This window comes from Xyrauchen texanus, chromosome 25 (assembly GCF_025860055.1).
Source record: "Xyrauchen texanus isolate HMW12.3.18 chromosome 25, RBS_HiC_50CHRs, whole genome shotgun sequence".
NCBI classification, from domain to species: Eukaryota; Metazoa; Chordata; class Actinopteri; order Cypriniformes; family Catostomidae; genus Xyrauchen; species Xyrauchen texanus.
The window spans coordinates 2,654,895-2,671,635 of NC_068300.1; the positions used below are offsets into that span (position 1 = coordinate 2,654,895).

General features: G+C 36.1%; 2 protein-coding genes across 6 annotated transcripts in view; both read left to right on the forward strand.

The window, feature by feature from the left end:
* The window catches only part of LOC127618567 (zinc finger protein 436-like), a 185,794-nt gene that overhangs the window by 154,494 nt on the left and 14,559 nt on the right, over positions 1 to 16,741 (forward strand). For 3 of the 5 annotated variants that reach the window (XM_052091104.1, XM_052091105.1, XM_052091106.1), the window contains exons 2-3: positions 9,656 to 9,815; positions 9,911 to 10,583. In XM_052091104.1, coding sequence (XP_051947064.1) covers positions 9,717 to 9,815; positions 9,911 to 10,583 — 772 coding nt within the window. In that variant the 5' untranslated portion in view covers positions 9,656 to 9,716. Of the gene's footprint in view, positions 1 to 7,270; positions 7,301 to 8,260; positions 9,226 to 9,655; positions 9,816 to 9,910; positions 10,584 to 16,741 lie in introns of those variants that run through there. The other 2 variants (XM_052091103.1, XM_052091107.1) reach the window with 2 other exon arrangements.
* The window catches only part of LOC127618927 (zinc finger protein 271-like), a 101,168-nt gene continuing 94,082 nt past the window's right edge, over positions 9,656 to 16,741 (forward strand). The window contains 1 exon segment of the mRNA XM_052091631.1: positions 9,656 to 9,674. The gene's annotated coding sequence lies outside the window, so the exon portion shown is untranslated.

Sequence of the window (16,741 nt, forward strand, 5' to 3'; positions counted from 1 at the left end):
AGTTGACGAGAGGCCTCAGACAGCTTTACCCTCTTTTCCAACATTTCCAGAACGTTAGGACCAAAAAGATGCATGGGAACAAATGGAAAATCTCTCAAGGTTTTCTTACAGTCCTCAGGTGGCCATGCTTGGGCAAACCACACTTGGCGGCGGGCTGCCAGAAGTGTGGCTGTAAGACTACCCAGCTTGCGGGTCACATGGCCCATTACCAAAAGAGCCGTTTGCAGAAACTTTGAAATTGAGGATCAACATTTGCTGGTTCCAGCATACTGGTGGCAGCAAGAAGAAACTTACAGATTGTGTTTTCTGCATGAGTTATGGAGGCAATAAATAAGACATAGGTATAAGACTGCAGTGCAGTCAAAGGTCAGTGGGAGCCTCTCTCAGATGTTGAACACCCAAACATGATGGGCAGATGTCATGACTAACTTCCGGGAGGAGGTTATTAGGGCACATCTTACAAGCCAGTAGGAAACCACTGGCAATCGAGCTGTGAGTCATAGTTACTCGCTAATAACACCTTTGAATAGCACTGTGAGGTTTAAAGTCAAGTGGAATGATGGTAATGAAGCAACAAATCAGGCAATAAAAATAATGATTCCAACAAAAATCTCACAAAAAAGAGAAAATATATCTAAAATGGCCGATGGATTGAACCAAGGGAACAGAGTATACCATAAATTTGAGAAAAAATGCTCAGAACAACTGAATAGATAATGATTACCTCAACGGGAGACCATTAACTTATAGACGCCGAAAGAACCAGCCACCGGATTGCACTGAGAGGAACATAGTGTTACCGATGAAAAGCAATGAAAATTGCGGCTAAAATACTCCAAATCCGTTGAAGTGGCATAGATGCACGCTGACACAGTTCGTGATGACAATATCTCTCTGCTCTTGTAAGCTGCATTTAACAGTGCAAATATATCACTTAACCAAAACAACCTGTATCAACCAGGTAAGAAAGCGAAAGAGGCAGAGTGCTGAGCTACTGTGGCTTAAAACCCCCAGGGCTCAGCATACGTCACTACGTGACTTTGTTGGTATATTCTCTCGACCTATCTGGCCGGCACTGCAATAATCCAATAGTGTTTACACTGCCTCTGGCAGTCAGTAGGAATTCACAGAACCACCTTTTGTAGTGTCCCAGTCAGAGCCCAGACCTTAACCCAAAAGAGATGCTGTGAAATGACCTCAAGAGAGCCGTTCACACCAGACAGCCTAAGAATATGGCTAAGCTGAAGCAGTTCTGTAAGGGAGAATGGTCCAAAGCTCTCTGAATGTTGTGTAGTTCTAATCCGCAGCTACTGGAAACACTTGGTTGAGGTTATTGCTGCCAAAGGAGGATTGATCAGTTATTAAAAACAAGGGTTCACTTATTTGTTCACACACTGTGAATGTTTAATGGGTTGTGTTAAAAGAAGACATTAAATATTATAATGGTTTGTGTGTTGTTGGCTTAATCACATTGTGATTGTCTATACATATGACTTAGATGAAGATGATATTACACTTTATATCCTATTAATGTAGAAAACCAGCTAATTTCAAAGGGTTCACATAATTGTTTTGAAACTGTATGAATGATCATCAGCCATCTGTTAGTAATTCTTCACCTCTGGTGAAGATTTAAGGCTTTTGTCATTTTCTGCAAAATGCCCAGTAAAATACTGCCAGGTTAAGGTTAAATACCTGTGAATCTGCATTGTCCAGCTTGTGAGACCTTTTATTATCATTTTTTCAAGATGTTGGTCACGTGAGAAGATGCCATAAAAAAAGATGTGCTTCATGTGATGACGATAAGGTTATGACTGTAACCAAGTTTCCCTGAAAGGAGGGAATGAAATGCTTTGTCACTTTAGCTGACACTAGGGGTTATCTCTGCAGGTGTAACCGATATTTGAAAATCGTTTAAATCTATTTTAATTGGCAGAGAGCTCTTTGTACTCCGCCTCCTTTGCAAGCAACATTATGTGTATATATGACAATACATAGTGCTATCTTTTCTCAATACTTTCGACTGAAGGGTACAGAGCGATACCCAGCCCTTGTAGTGAAGATACAGTAGCATGGCAAGCTTACAGTATTTCATTCCCCTGTGGTTACAGTCGTAACCTTATTTCAATGCTGTGTCAATTTATCTGAAGCTAGTGGAATATATAACATCATGCCATATTAATTATTTGCACGCACAATGATGCCTTCTAACCAATGAGGTACTTGTAGACACCAACAAAGTCTCATCTTCGTATCATATTCAGAGCATGTGAGTGGAGCGAGAGCAGAGCATTGAGTGGAGCGGTGATCATTTCATCTGAGCGTATGGTGCCTTTTTGAAGATTCTGCTCCGCTCCTTCAGTCCGCTCAGTGCTGCACGCTCAACCCAGAATGCGCTTTGTTATATGCTGGTTTGGGAATCTGCGAAATAAGCAATAGACCTGAGGTTATAAAGCTCAAACATTGTTTTGGTGAAGTTGCAAACATTCCTTTTGAAATGCATCACATTGCCAGAGAGCAAGAGGATGTGCTACATGAACAAGGTAGTGCAGCAAAAGGCGAGCTAGTAGGCGAGTAGTTTCCCAAACCAAATCCACAACTTAACGATAAGTGAAACGTTAAAAGAAACTATAGATATATAATATGAATTCAAATTTTACTTCCAATATTTTTCCTGGTATCAGTCCATCTTTTCATTATTGCCATAAATGATTCGAAGAAACTTTAAAGTTAAAAAGATTGTGTTTTCTGGGTTGGTTGTATCACTCGGGTCTAGTTTAAACCAAGAAGCACAAATTTGTTTCCGCACCAAGCACATATGGTTTATCACTTGTAGAGGCATGTTTGATGACTTTGATGTATAAAGTAAATAAAAGTGATTTTGGAACTTACATTTTTAAGGCATTATTTGTAGATGTTCATTGACATACAGATGCAATCAAATTGCAATCAGCACTTGCACTTATTTAAGTTTAAGTTTAGCGTTGCAAGCAAAAATTTACTTCTATGCAAAAATTGCAATGAAAAATAAGCCGTCTCAAAAGCTAATAGAGGAGATTATTTAATTACACAAGAAAGGTCATGGCTAAAAGTACATTTCCAAGGCACTTCATTTTCCAAGTTGGCAGCACCATTCATAAGTTTTTTAAATATGGTACAACAGCAACCTTCTTGGGATGTGGAAGAAAGCAAAACTTCACCAAGGGAAATGTTGACTTGAACATTCAAAAAGTAATTAGTAAAGACCTGTGGAGTCCTGGATATTTTTTAGACGTATGACACAAAACTGAAAATTAGTTTTAGACCCATGGGTTAGCAGTATGCCTGGAGTAAGATGACAAGGTGATGACAAGATTGATACCATCCCCACAGTCAAGCATGGAGGTGGGTCAGTCCTGTTATGGGGTGTTTTGCAGCTGCAGGAATGGCTATCCTGAATATGTGACTGACACCATAGATTCTTTCAGGTATCAGGCCAATTTGGCAAAAATGTAAATGAGCTGGAAGCTTTTGCTCATGAGAAATGTGTAAATATTCTAATAGAGAGATGTCCGAAGCCTGAGAACACATACCTGAAACATTTATTTGCTGTTATTAAAGATAAAGGATGCTCCACAAATGATTGACATTTGAGGCTTGAATATTTTTTTTACATGATATTTGTGGAGATAATTAGTTATTTTTTATTTAAACATTTATGTAACCTGTTCTCTAAAATCACTCAAATGTTTATTAAAAAATTACTTTGACTGTTTTCTGAGGTTTTCCATGTATTACTGGTCAGGAGGGTTGTATAATTTTGATTGCAACTGAATGTGCTAACAGAGAAATACCTGAATAAAAAATAAACAGCGAGATTTTATATACTAAAACACAACAATACAATCACAAAAGTGTACATTACTAATCATTTGATCATTTAATAAATGTTGGCCTGTAGTATATAGTCACCCAGAGGGGCAGTAGCTCAGGCCACTGTAGTCACCTCCCTGTGTACGTGCTTGTGTGACCTTTGTTTTTTTTCCCTCTCTGACCCGGTTTGTCCCACCCTTCATGAGCACACACACACAGAACGTTGATGATAGCCGAATTTATTTTCCTGCACACAGAGCAGTAAAAGAGAAATATAGTGAGTCGCACTGTTGTTTAAGCTCCACCCACAGCAATTCTCTTTAGCTCTGCTGATCTCAATGTCAATAAGCATTCACATTATATTGTACTTAACAAAACAGTAAACAAATAAAACAAATCTGAAATGTAATCTCTCCAGGAATATTAGACTTTGTAAACAATTCAATGTCTTTTCCTTATTAAACGGCTTGGTTTGTGATTGTATAAAACGAATTATACAGCTTACATCATACACTTTGTTACTGTTAAATGTATGAAATTAATGGAAATAACATCAGGTACTTTTTTAGTAAAACCATGAATTAAATATTTTATAAAACACAGTTCGTACCTAATATTTCTTAGCACAGAAAATACAACAACATGAACAAGTAAATTCTTAAACACAATATGATTTAAAACATTTACCTGCACACAGAGCAGTAAAAGAGAAATATAGTGAGTCGCACTGTTGTTTAAGCTCCACCTATTCAAAATACATTTCACCACGTTAGAAAGCACATGGAAAATGACGCAGATAGAAAGTTAGTAGAGTGCATCCAAATGGACATAAAACGATCAAAATACCCATAAATATAAACAGAAAACACTCTCCACAAATCAATCAGTGTCTACGGTGAGCAATCCTTTTATAAATTGTCAAACATTTGACATGAAATTATATATTTTTAACTTTTAGTGTGGAGCAACCATAGAAACGACTCACCCACAGCAATTCTCTTTAGCTCTGCTGCAGATCGTTCGAACACATTGGCCTATAGCGCCACCTGCGCAGCCAATAAGAAGCGCAATCCCATTATTGCAGGATTTACTTAAAGAACCCTCAACCTATAATATTTATCTCGTTACACTTGGAACCAAGTACACTACAGAGAAATGTAATGTCGGCGTGGGATTTGAGCAAGCGCTTTTTTTTACCAGTGAGCAGATTGTAGATCTACAAGTCCCATTAAGCAAAGCTGAAGCTAAGGTACACATTAGGACATATGTAAAATCGTAGTATTGGGATAACCGGAAGACATTTATATAATATACAAAAACATGTTGGTGCTGGGAGGATGGAGGGCAGGAATCGAAGGGAAGGAAATATCATCACTCGTCTGAGAATAGGTCATACTGGACATAATAATACATTTTATAAAATAGGCAAGCACCCAACTGGGAAATGCACATAATGTAGCCAACCAGAACAGTCGATCACATACTATTTCATTGTAGGAAATGCAATACTGAGAGATATCACCTTCTTCAGTCACTAAGGAAGGCAAAACATCATGACTTTTCTTTCTGAGGTCTCTTAGGGAAAACAGCTGGCAGCTTGCTCTCAAGTCTCACGCATTCACCGTGAGAGACACACATTTCAACCAGTTCACATGCTCACATACCAGACCTTGTATTTCTCATGCTGTGAAGTAAGGGATTACTTGTCCCGCTCTATACAGTTAATGGACGAGGCACAGGCATACGGAGCGACGTTCTCTGCCGAGTTCATAGCTGTCTCGAGTTATAGTTAAATGCCACCTCAATCAGCCAATCAAAATTAGAATTGTTCGTTTCCGGGTAAATTACATGATCCCGCTGCAAGCACGTTCGATACTAGCAACATGGATGCGCACACACATGGAGTGGAAGTTGAAAGAGCAAGATCCGATGTATGTAACCAATTCATTTTGTTTTTCATTTTATGATTCCTGGACAAAATCACTTGCCTGTGATCAAAGATAGAGAGAGGTGATGTTGAGGAATATAGCCAAATTCATGCTAAATTATTACTGATGTAGTCAAAAACTCTCTAACTACTTTGCAACCAGAAGCTTTTGCTTAGCTTTGGCTAACTGAAACTAAAGAAAGGACAAGATTTCAAATTCTACTGTATTAATACTCTTTTCAGCTATGTTATCTTAAAGCAGAGCGCTCTGGCTATCATTTCAGTAATGTTTTATATCCTGGCAATGCATACATTAATCATTGCATTTGTAAATATCAATTGATGGATATCCCCATGTCCCAAGACCCAGTCACGTTCGACATTTAGGGTTTTGGGGGGAATATGTCATCAATGAAGAATAGGGTAAGAGATATTCTACACCCTTTGACATTTACTTAATCAACTTAATGAATGTGAATAAAAGATTTAAGAGAGTAATTAGGCCTCCTTGTTTTGTTTTTTTAAAAGGTGTCCGATTTGAGCAGATTTGGAAGGCTGTCTAAGATTGCCCAACTAGTTTTAGTTCTTTACCACTCGAATGCAAATGCAGAGAGAGTGTTCTCCATGGTGGGTTTGAAAAAAACAAATCTATGAACAGTTTGGCTCTGGACGGAACACTATCATCCATCATGATGGTGATGATGGCTGGCCTTGAGCCACAGTGCTTTAAGTGGGAGCCCCCTACCCCTGTCATCAAGGCATCAAAATGTGCAACAAACACTTACAACACAAAACACCATTCATAAACTGAAATGTGTACTACACACACACACACACACACACACACACACACACACACACACACACACACACACACAGCTTGTCATACATGCTCAGGGCAAGTTCTGCAATCCTACTGTATGTGTACAGTATGTACATTGAGCACTGCTGTTTTTATTTTTGATACATTTTTATTTTTGAAATATATATACAATTGATTTTATTTTGATTAATTTGTCTGTCTTTTATCAGATTTACCAGTTGTTATAATTTATATTTGTGCTGGTCTATTATGAACAATTGGTCAAATTGAACTGCTAGCAAAAACTTGAGAGAATTGGGTTGGGCCGAGGCGCTGCTGCTGCAAATATTTGAGTGGCTCCTCCCGTAACAGATGTAATCTCACTCCAAACTTTTGATAAAACTTGAGAGCCATGCTATATGATATATATTTATTTCTTTTTTCTTTTTTCTCTTCCTGCTTAATCCTGTACCACACTCCAGTCCAATTGGTGGCGATAATGCACCTATAAACTGGCTTGCCAACTGCCAATGAAAACCAAAGAAGAAGATGAAGCGTGAATACGGTCATTCAATGCGGCTCTCGCGAGGTTTTAGGTAACTGGGGGTTAATTTGTAAACATGACCAGTTGGTGGCGGTAAAGCACCTAGATTGGTTAAAACCCGCCATTAAACTCCGAAGAAGAAGCTCGCTCGATTCGCGACGTGTTCATCTCATCTGTGAGATTTATAGTTATGTTTGTGTTTTTCTGAGCATGTTGTTTTTCTCTCTTTGACATTTTAATGATCGTAATAGAAGATTATTATCGTCGTTTGTGGCGGTTTTCTGACGGACTCTTTAAAATATTCAGTTTCAGGAGAAACAAAAGACTTCGGAGCCCCTTCAGGGGGAATTTGTTTTCTGAAATAGTTTTACTTTCCCTCGCAATACATTTACCATGATTTTACTACAGTAACCATATTTAACCATTATATCCGTAGTGAAACTATAGTACTACAGTAAAACTAATACTGTGTTTAAAAAAAACAATGTTGTGATTAGTATGATTTTACTACAATAACTGTAGTTTAACTGTGATTTCTGAGGTAATTTAATCATTGTATTTGTAATAAAACCAAAGTAATCACAAGATTAACTATGAATAATCTATATTAAACATGGTTTTGGTCCAAAAGAAACTAAAACAAACATGTCCCACCTCAGTCATGTTTACTACAATATTACTATAGTAAAGCCATGATTTTTCTATTGTATGTTTTTTTTTTTAGCTTCAGTGTGTTTTTATTTTACTATAGATTTATCATGATTAATCTTGTGATTATTATGGTTTTACTTCAAATACCATGATTAAATTACTACAGTAACCAGTTAAACTATGATATTTGTGCTCAAACCATAATAACACAAAATTAACCACAGTTTTCATTTTCCTGTATTATTACTATGGTGTCACTTAGAATATAATTGTTAAAATATAAAATAACATACACTTCTTGCACTGTTTCTTTTATTGACAAAGTGAAAATGCGTAATATTTTATTATATTTAGCAAATTTGTCGTCTTATACCTGTTTCTTGTTAAAATTGTTTTTTATTGATAAAAATGGTGTGCTTGATGACGTCATGCCTAAAAAACACTTAAATTAGTTTTGGTTTATCTCAAAATAAATCTGCCCTTAAGCCGTTTCCATGCAGAAATGTGTGTACATTTACATTTATGCATTTGGCAGATGCTTTTATCCAAAGCGACTTACAGTGCACTTATTACAGGGACAATCCCCCCGGAGCAACCTGGAGTTAAGTGCCTTGCTCAAGGACACAATGGTGGTGACTGTGGGGATCGAACCAGCAACCTTCTGCTTAACAGTTTAGTGCTTTAGCCCACTACCACCACCACTCCATATCACTAATTGTGTACCTTTCGCTTCCCAGATGTCCCTAAAATGTAAAATGGGGAGATTTTTGAGACAATTCATTGAAATTATCCAGCTTACTGTCATTTTAATTTCACAAATAAATGCAATCAGAAGATGTGGAATTGCAATCAAAAGGGAACAGTTGTCCTTCTGATAGGACAATAATATTGGTCCTGATGTTGCACCAGTTGCTGGTTGCCACTGGTTGTGACCCGAAAGTGAATTGTCATGACCCTGTTCAAGCTGGCAACCTGCATCAAGTAGTGGAGGAATCTTTCGGTCTTACTATAAGGACCATCCATCAATGTGTATAAGCTGTGTGCAAAGCTATTAAAGAAAAACTGATGTGGTGTAATATCAGGGTTTACATATATGATACATTCCTGATATTCAATATTTTGAACAATCATTTAATCTAAAGCATTGCCATCACAACTGCATAATGTCCCGCATATTTCTCCAGCAACTTTTAATGACTAACTTGATTGTCACCTAAAATTAATTTTAGCAACATAATACAATTTACATTTTCTGAAGAAGCTCAGCAAACGCGATACGAGGCAAAGAGGGTTAGATTTAAAATATTTTTATAAAGTTTTCAAATGTTCAAGAACTTGTTTTCTGAAAGTGAACTCAGCATTGGACAAATTGTTCTGATAGTTTATAGTCTTGAAAAATGTGAAGAACTTTCTGAGAGTCATTCAGCCTTTTTTCATCTACAGAACTGGGTAAGGCTAATTTAAGATTGTGTAAAGAAAAAGCAATTATATAGGCCTAACAATATTCTTTTTTCATTTGTTTTATTAAATGCTTTATATGTTTGATAATTTATTTAATTTGTGACGGACGTTTTAATATATTCAGTTTCAGGAGAAACAAGCAGAAATGTGAGAATATAATGTTTCATTTCTGATAATTGAGCTTGTTAAATTCTTCGCCTGATTGTAAAGTAGTTAAATGAAGGCGAGTAAATGTTAAAGCCTGTTATAATATCTGATAATATTCCTGCTGTCTGGAAAATGAATCCAAACTCCACACATTTATATTTATAGGATACATATCAGAAACAAAGTTATTTAACAGCTGTTTATAATCTTATAATAATGTATTTGAGTGATGAATGTCAGTCCATTATAATGATGATGTTTTTGTGTTTAGATGTTCATCATGAGAGCAGGTGGATGTGATCTGCTGTAATTCAGTAGGAACTGATCTGTCCATGCTGGATATTGATGATTTCATCACAGAAATCTCTCAGCTGAAGAAAGAGGTGACGTCACTGAAGACAAAACTGATGGAGAGAGACGACAGGTTACAGGTTAAACATTCATTTCATCCTTATGTTGAGATTGTAAGCTTTCAAATGATGTGATATGATGAACGGTACAGATGTGATTGTGTTGTGTTTGTCAGGAGCTGGAAAAGGTTTCCTGTCAATCTTCAGTGTGTGTGACTGATGGGACCTCCACAGAATGTCAGGATTCAGTGTGGAGCGGCAGAGATCAGTCCACACCACAGCGACTGCTGGACAAACTCTCTGAACAGAGATTCAGAGACACACAGGACTCACAGCTCACTTTACTCTGTTCTACTGACGGTAATCAGGGTGATCAAACCTCCACAGAGTCTCTGACTTCTGTCTGTAACGCTGGAGAACAGCAGATGCTGCAGATACCAGTGAAGATATGTTCAGTCAAGCTGCTGGACTGCAGGAACCTGATGAAGATGAGAGGAGAAATCAAAGTAGAGGAACAACAGTATAATGATGATGATGATGAAGATAATCAAACCTCCACAGAGTCTCTTGCTTCTGTCAGTAACGCTGGAGAACAGCAGATGCTGCAGACACCAGTGAAGACTGAAGTGAAGCAGGAGGAGGTAAAAGAAGAAAACACAGTAAAGGAACAACAGAGTAAGGAAGATGATGATGATCAAACCTTCACAGAAACTCTGACTTCTGTCTGTAACGCTGGAGAACAGCAGATGCTGATGACACCAGTGAAGATCGAAGTGAAGCAGGAGGAGATAAAAGAAGTAAATACAGCAAAGGAACAACAGGGAGATGAAGATTATTATATTTTTTCAGGTATGTTGTGCTCAGTATAAAAAGGTGCATGTACTACAGTGATTTTTGCACTGCTTTTTACCAGCGGCGCTGCACGTATTTGGATCTACAGTGTAGCAGCGGGGGAAAAAAGATGTGCGCTTGCCTCCAACTTTAGAATTAGAAAGCTGCAAATAATGAATAATGCACACTTTATTATTGTATTTTGTCATCCTGTATGGATTGGATTTCTAGGTCAGTGGTTCTCAATTGGTTTCGCTTCGATACTCAGATTTTACAATGGACATCAAGTAGCGACCCACCGTAGTAAAACACATAACCTGTATTTAAAGGGTCATGAAAAACTAAATTTACTGAGATGTTAACATATATGTACAATGATGGGCCAAAACATCATGACCACTCACTGGAGAAGCGAATAACGTTAATTATCTATTATAAGGTTTGGGTAGATTAAATGGTAAGCGAACAATCAGTTCTCGTTGTCAACATGTTGAATGCAGGAGAAATAGGCAGGAGTAAAGATTTGAGTGACTTTGACGAGGGCCAAATTGTTATGGACAGAGACTGGATCAGAGCATCTCTGAAACGGCTTGTGGTGTGCTCCTGGTCAGCAGTGGTGTGTATCTACCGACAGTGGTCCAAGGAGGGACAAACCACAAACTGGTGACAGGATCATCGATGCGTGAGGGCAATGAAGGCTATCCCATCTAGTCTGAACCGACAGAAGGTCTACTGTGGCTAAAGTCACTGAAAATGTTAATGAAGGTAACAGGAGGAATGTGTCACAACACACAGGGCACCTGGTCTGAGTGCCCATGATGACCCCCTGTCCACCGTTGAAAGTGCCTACAATGGGCATGTGGATGGCTCCTTATTTTTGCGGTTAGATTGATTTAGATAAAAAGTAAATAAATAAACTTTAGTATTTCTTATTAAAACTAAATTAAAGCCTAAGCATATTTAAAAACATTAACTACAACTTTTACAGTATAAAAATTACTCACTAATAGATTTAAAATTAATCTATTCTAGTTACCAGTTAGTGTTACTGCAGTTTAGTAAGGATGATTATTAGGGCTGCCACTGTTACCAGTTTTACTTTGTACAAGGGAAAACACTGATGTGAAATTTTATATCAGTGGAAACATGATGAATGAAACTTCCAATATCAATACAATAGCCTAACAAATAGAATAGCCTTAAAATAGATTAGTTGCCTAATGAAGAGTTTGTGACCCATGATAAATGAACCTAAATATAGCATTAAAAGTCAGATGATCTTTACCAACGTATTAACTTACACAGGCATCAAAGTATGCACATTGACAGAACACATTTAATTGCAGGTACCGAATATAATGTACATGTCCAGAAGGTATTCACAGTGCTTCACTTTTCCCACATTTTTTTGTTACAGCCTTTGTTGTAGTTTTTCATGCCAATTTTGTGAAAAATCACTCAGCATCTTTGGGGTTTTGATTTCAGAAGAATAGACTTTATTATCACACAATAAAGCCGAGTTGCCTACGGTGAAACCACAGTACCAACAACAACTGAAGCATCTTTGGTTTGGTTTTACTTAAATACACCTCCTCAAACAAGGTGGGGCTTACATGCATTATCTATCATGCTCTTCATTGACTCTGGTCTTGACCATATTAAGAAGTAACAGAATGTCCTTTGGAAGAGATCAATTCTCCCCCCTAAGTAATGCTATTTTTGTTTCTGCACACACAGACAAATAGTCAAACCTATGTGAGCACATATTCATCACGTCACAGGCCTTTACATAGAGTAAACTGCATGTTTGCCCCTCAGACATAACTGTGGTATAAATCAACAAAGTTTTCATCGATTACTCCTGATTAACTTGATAAAAAAATATACTACATATTCCCTCCTCTGTGACTTTCTATAGTCACAAATTAACATATTTAAGCATGTACGTGCTCCTGGTTTGGTCTTGTTTTTGGTTGTCACAGTTATGTAGATTGCATTAAACAAAATATTCATCCTAATTTTAAGAGTTCTTGCTTGTAGTGTAGATGTCTTCAACCCAGATGCTTTGCGCATCGTAGAGGATCACCCTTTGGGGAGAGGTTAACCAGCACTTACACCCAGGGCGTGGTTCTTTATGTCTTCTTATATATTCATTGAAGGAATCAATTTCCTCCCAAGTTGGTCTGTCTGTCCATTCAGGGTGGTTGCCATTGTATTGGGCCATTCACATTAATCAAAGTCATCTGCTTTACTGTTGCTTGAATCCAAAATTATTTTACCAATGATCACACACAACAGAATCTTATTCCTTCCACAATGTTATTATCCAGATATTATATTAATTTTAGTTAATTGTGCACCCCATTTCTTTTGGCAATCAGGTCATGTTAATTTTTAGTCACCACCATATATTCTTTTCCATTCTTCATTATTATTAAAATGTACATGAGTTCAATAACAGCATAAACAAAAAAATAATTTTCCAATCGTAATTCTTCATCATGCAAACAGTCCCAGGTTTGCTTAATACTTCTTTAAAAATGTAGGCACTTCTTTGTATGTAATGGTTCTCAAAGCTTTACCTCCAAAATCAATCTATAATTGGTCTTCTACACAGGGTGTGATCCCCTGATAACACAGTGATAGAATGCTTGTTATTCATCGCTGTGATAAAATATTTTAATAAAGCGGTTATTAAGACACAGTCGGGTTGAGTGGAACTCACAGCTTCTAGCAGGTTTCTTCTAGACCTCCCTTTTGATACTTCTTTCCTAAAAGCATCCATCCACTTCCTTAAACCCAGTTCACCCTTCTTGGGCATCTTTCCAGGGCGGTGGCGCCCTGTCTTAGGCAGCTCTCATTTTGCAATTGGAGAGTCTTTACCCGTCATTGGGTAATAATCTGGTATCAGCAAACAGACATTTTCCCTTGTTTCAGGGAGCATCACCTGAGAACCATCACAGCCAATGGAGCCATCTACAACTGCTCAAACATTGAGACAGTCCAAAACCTGGTTAAATTCACAAAGCATTATTCAAAGTTCAACAATCTATTGACATTGTCCAAATGAAAAGTAAAATGCTACAATTAAACTCATTTACAGTTCACTAATTTCCATTCAAGTTGTTATGTTTTTTCCTTTAGCAAAGGTCACAAAAGACCTTGTCTCTTGGTGAGGACTAACCATCAGAACAAATCAAAATACAGGATACGCCTCTGTCAAGCTTCTAAGATGCTTAATTTAAATCATCACTTTAATTTAATAATTTTTAGGCAGTTTTAGAACCTACATTTATTTTCCAGAAGTACATTCAACCAAATCTCTTATCGTTAGTATGAACACTTCACTTCAAATTGCCCTCTGAAAATAACAAATCTTTAATCATGATGAGGAAAGCTGTTTGAACCTTTCCTTCATATTACTGTACCTAACATTATTGTCAAATCACATCATTTTCCATATAAAAGAAAATAAAATCAAAACAAAATAAAACAATTTAGTGATGTGGTTTTAGCCCACTTAAAAACTTAAACTGAGAGCGAGAGGGAAAGAATTTGAGGGAGAGATTGCACTCCTTCACACTGTTGTTACAGTTATTCCCCTTTTCTTTCTTAGAAAATCACAATAACACATTTATGTAATTCTACAACAGAGAATAGTGATAAATGTAATTTAATAAAATGATATAATCAAATATATTTTATTATATTATCTGCTTTCAACCTTTGCCATTGTAAACCATCTTCAAGAAAACTTCTAGAATTTCTACTTCTCTTATCCCTTCCCTCCTCGCGCAATAAAATTAATGCGCATTTGTATTCAGACCATTGAGAAATTTAAGTTTTCGTTTTAAACTCTCTTATGTTTACTTTCTCTCTTTTCTTACTCTTTCTCAGGAGAAGGAACTTTCATTATGTCAAATAAACCAACATAAATTACCTTTTTAAATTAACAGAAAATAAATGAAAGATTCTAAACAAAATAAAATAGTAAAGTGGCACAATGGAAGTTCAGACAAATATCTTGTGTTTTGCAATAATTGATCAGTGAAATACATTATGTCCTTTGAATTTCTTACAAGTCTCATTTTTATATCCTAATGTTATCATCTTTTAATAATATGATTTTTCAGTTATTATCGTCTTATGCTTATCAGCGTTTCATGATCAATTATTCAGTTAAATAGCAGAGACAGATGTCACTGTGCATAAACTGTATACCTTTAAAACAGTTTTTTCATGGATTTAACTTAAAATAAAATATAGCTTACTAGAAATAGACACTTAATTAACACCTTGTAGTACTGATTAATCTTTTTCTTTAAAGTGAGGGTAGTCTTTGGAAAATTTAGGGGAGTAAACAATCCAATATGTTACTCTTACTTTGCCAACAAATTAGCAATTAGATGCTGGATTTAAATTTAGACCCTCAGAACAATTTAGACATGGATATTGCACCCATGGATGGCATTTGGAGAATCAAACATCTAATTAGTCATATATGACTGAAATCAACTTATCAAGAGAAATTTGAATCCACAATTGAAATGTCAATTCAGTAATGATTACCAGCATTCATGACATTAGGAGGGCCAATCATATAACAGCCCACATACTGTATTTCTCAGTTTTTTTCTTTTCTCCGGACTGTCTCCTGTAATATAAGCTTCTTCAATAAATCATCTGGCCCAGCAATCTGCAATGGTGAGAGACTGGTTCCAGAATGAGTTATTGAAATGACTTACACAATGCTGACAACAGAGAGAGTAAAACATAGTTAGCATCAATTTCACACAGAATAGACACATGAACATCAAATTATTCATGATATTCAAATTAATCTTAATGTTTTTCTATGAGTTTCACCCAGTACCAATTTCCAGTTTTTCCTTAGCATTATCAATATTTTTTCAATCAAATACACCACATATTGGGACTTATTTCAATTTTATCTAGCATGACTGGTCATAGGACAAACCCAAGAAAAAACTTCTGAGTAAATTTGAAATGTAGAGAACATGCAATGATTTAAATCATTCTTAAATTTATTTTCTTTAATTCTAGTCTCAGTGACAACTTTCAGTGTACCCATGATCAACCAATGCCTACACTGTAGATATAAAACAAGAAATAAAAGAAAAATGTCTAATCTTAAAAGAATCTGCTATCTCTTTTTTCTAAATTCAGGGGCCCCCTGTGTTTGACTAGAGACATTATGAGAGACACCGGGTTTAACCTCTCTGTTCACTATCAGGTCTCACTAAATCTCTCCAGTCAGACTTCCCTAGCAAAAATAATAAACACTATCTGTCTTATTTCTGTTGGTTGATCAAGTTTACACCAATAAAGTTGCACAAACATATACATTGTTCTCCAGACATATTTAAACACATGAAAAATAAAACGTATAATCCTGGTTAAATGTATAAAGACATTATAGTTTAATTTAATATTGTTAAAAATGTTATTCTTTCATATTGGACTAGACAGAACATAAAACAGACACATGAATGTGAAATTTTCACATTTAAGATTTACTTTTCATATTCCAGTTTCACAATCCTTCTTTTTAATTTCCCTTTCCCATTTTCTGTGGCTTTGATTACTACTGGTCTTATTACAAGAAAGACTATCCACATTCTATCTAAAGTATTTGGAGCTGACCTTTGGGAGCTGACCTTTGGGGTCACATAGGGAGGTATTTTTAAAAAGGGTCCTGTCATTTTTACCCTCCTCTGCATGCCTCAGCTTTTCTGGCCTGCCTCATATTTCTCAGTGAATTTTAAACTTTCTGGATATATCTCTTACTACTTTTATATTTTTCCTGTTTTTAGTTTTTACTCTTATCTTTTTATTTATTTTTTTACATTTTAATCTAAATGTCTTTCTAAATCATTTTCCTTATCTTCTTCTAATATATGAATTATTATACCCCATACATGAATACATTTCCTATATGTTTGTCAATTTACTTTTTAGGATCAGTTTTCATCTAGATTTTAGTTTTTATTTCTCCACTTGTTCCTTCTTCATTTTTACTTGGCATATAAAAATAAAATTTATTTTAGCACCCTTAATTTAGATAAATCAATACATCTAGAGAATAAATTAATCTTTTATTTTTTAAATGTATTTCCTTCTACACTAACTTCAACAGCAATATTTTGAAACAATTT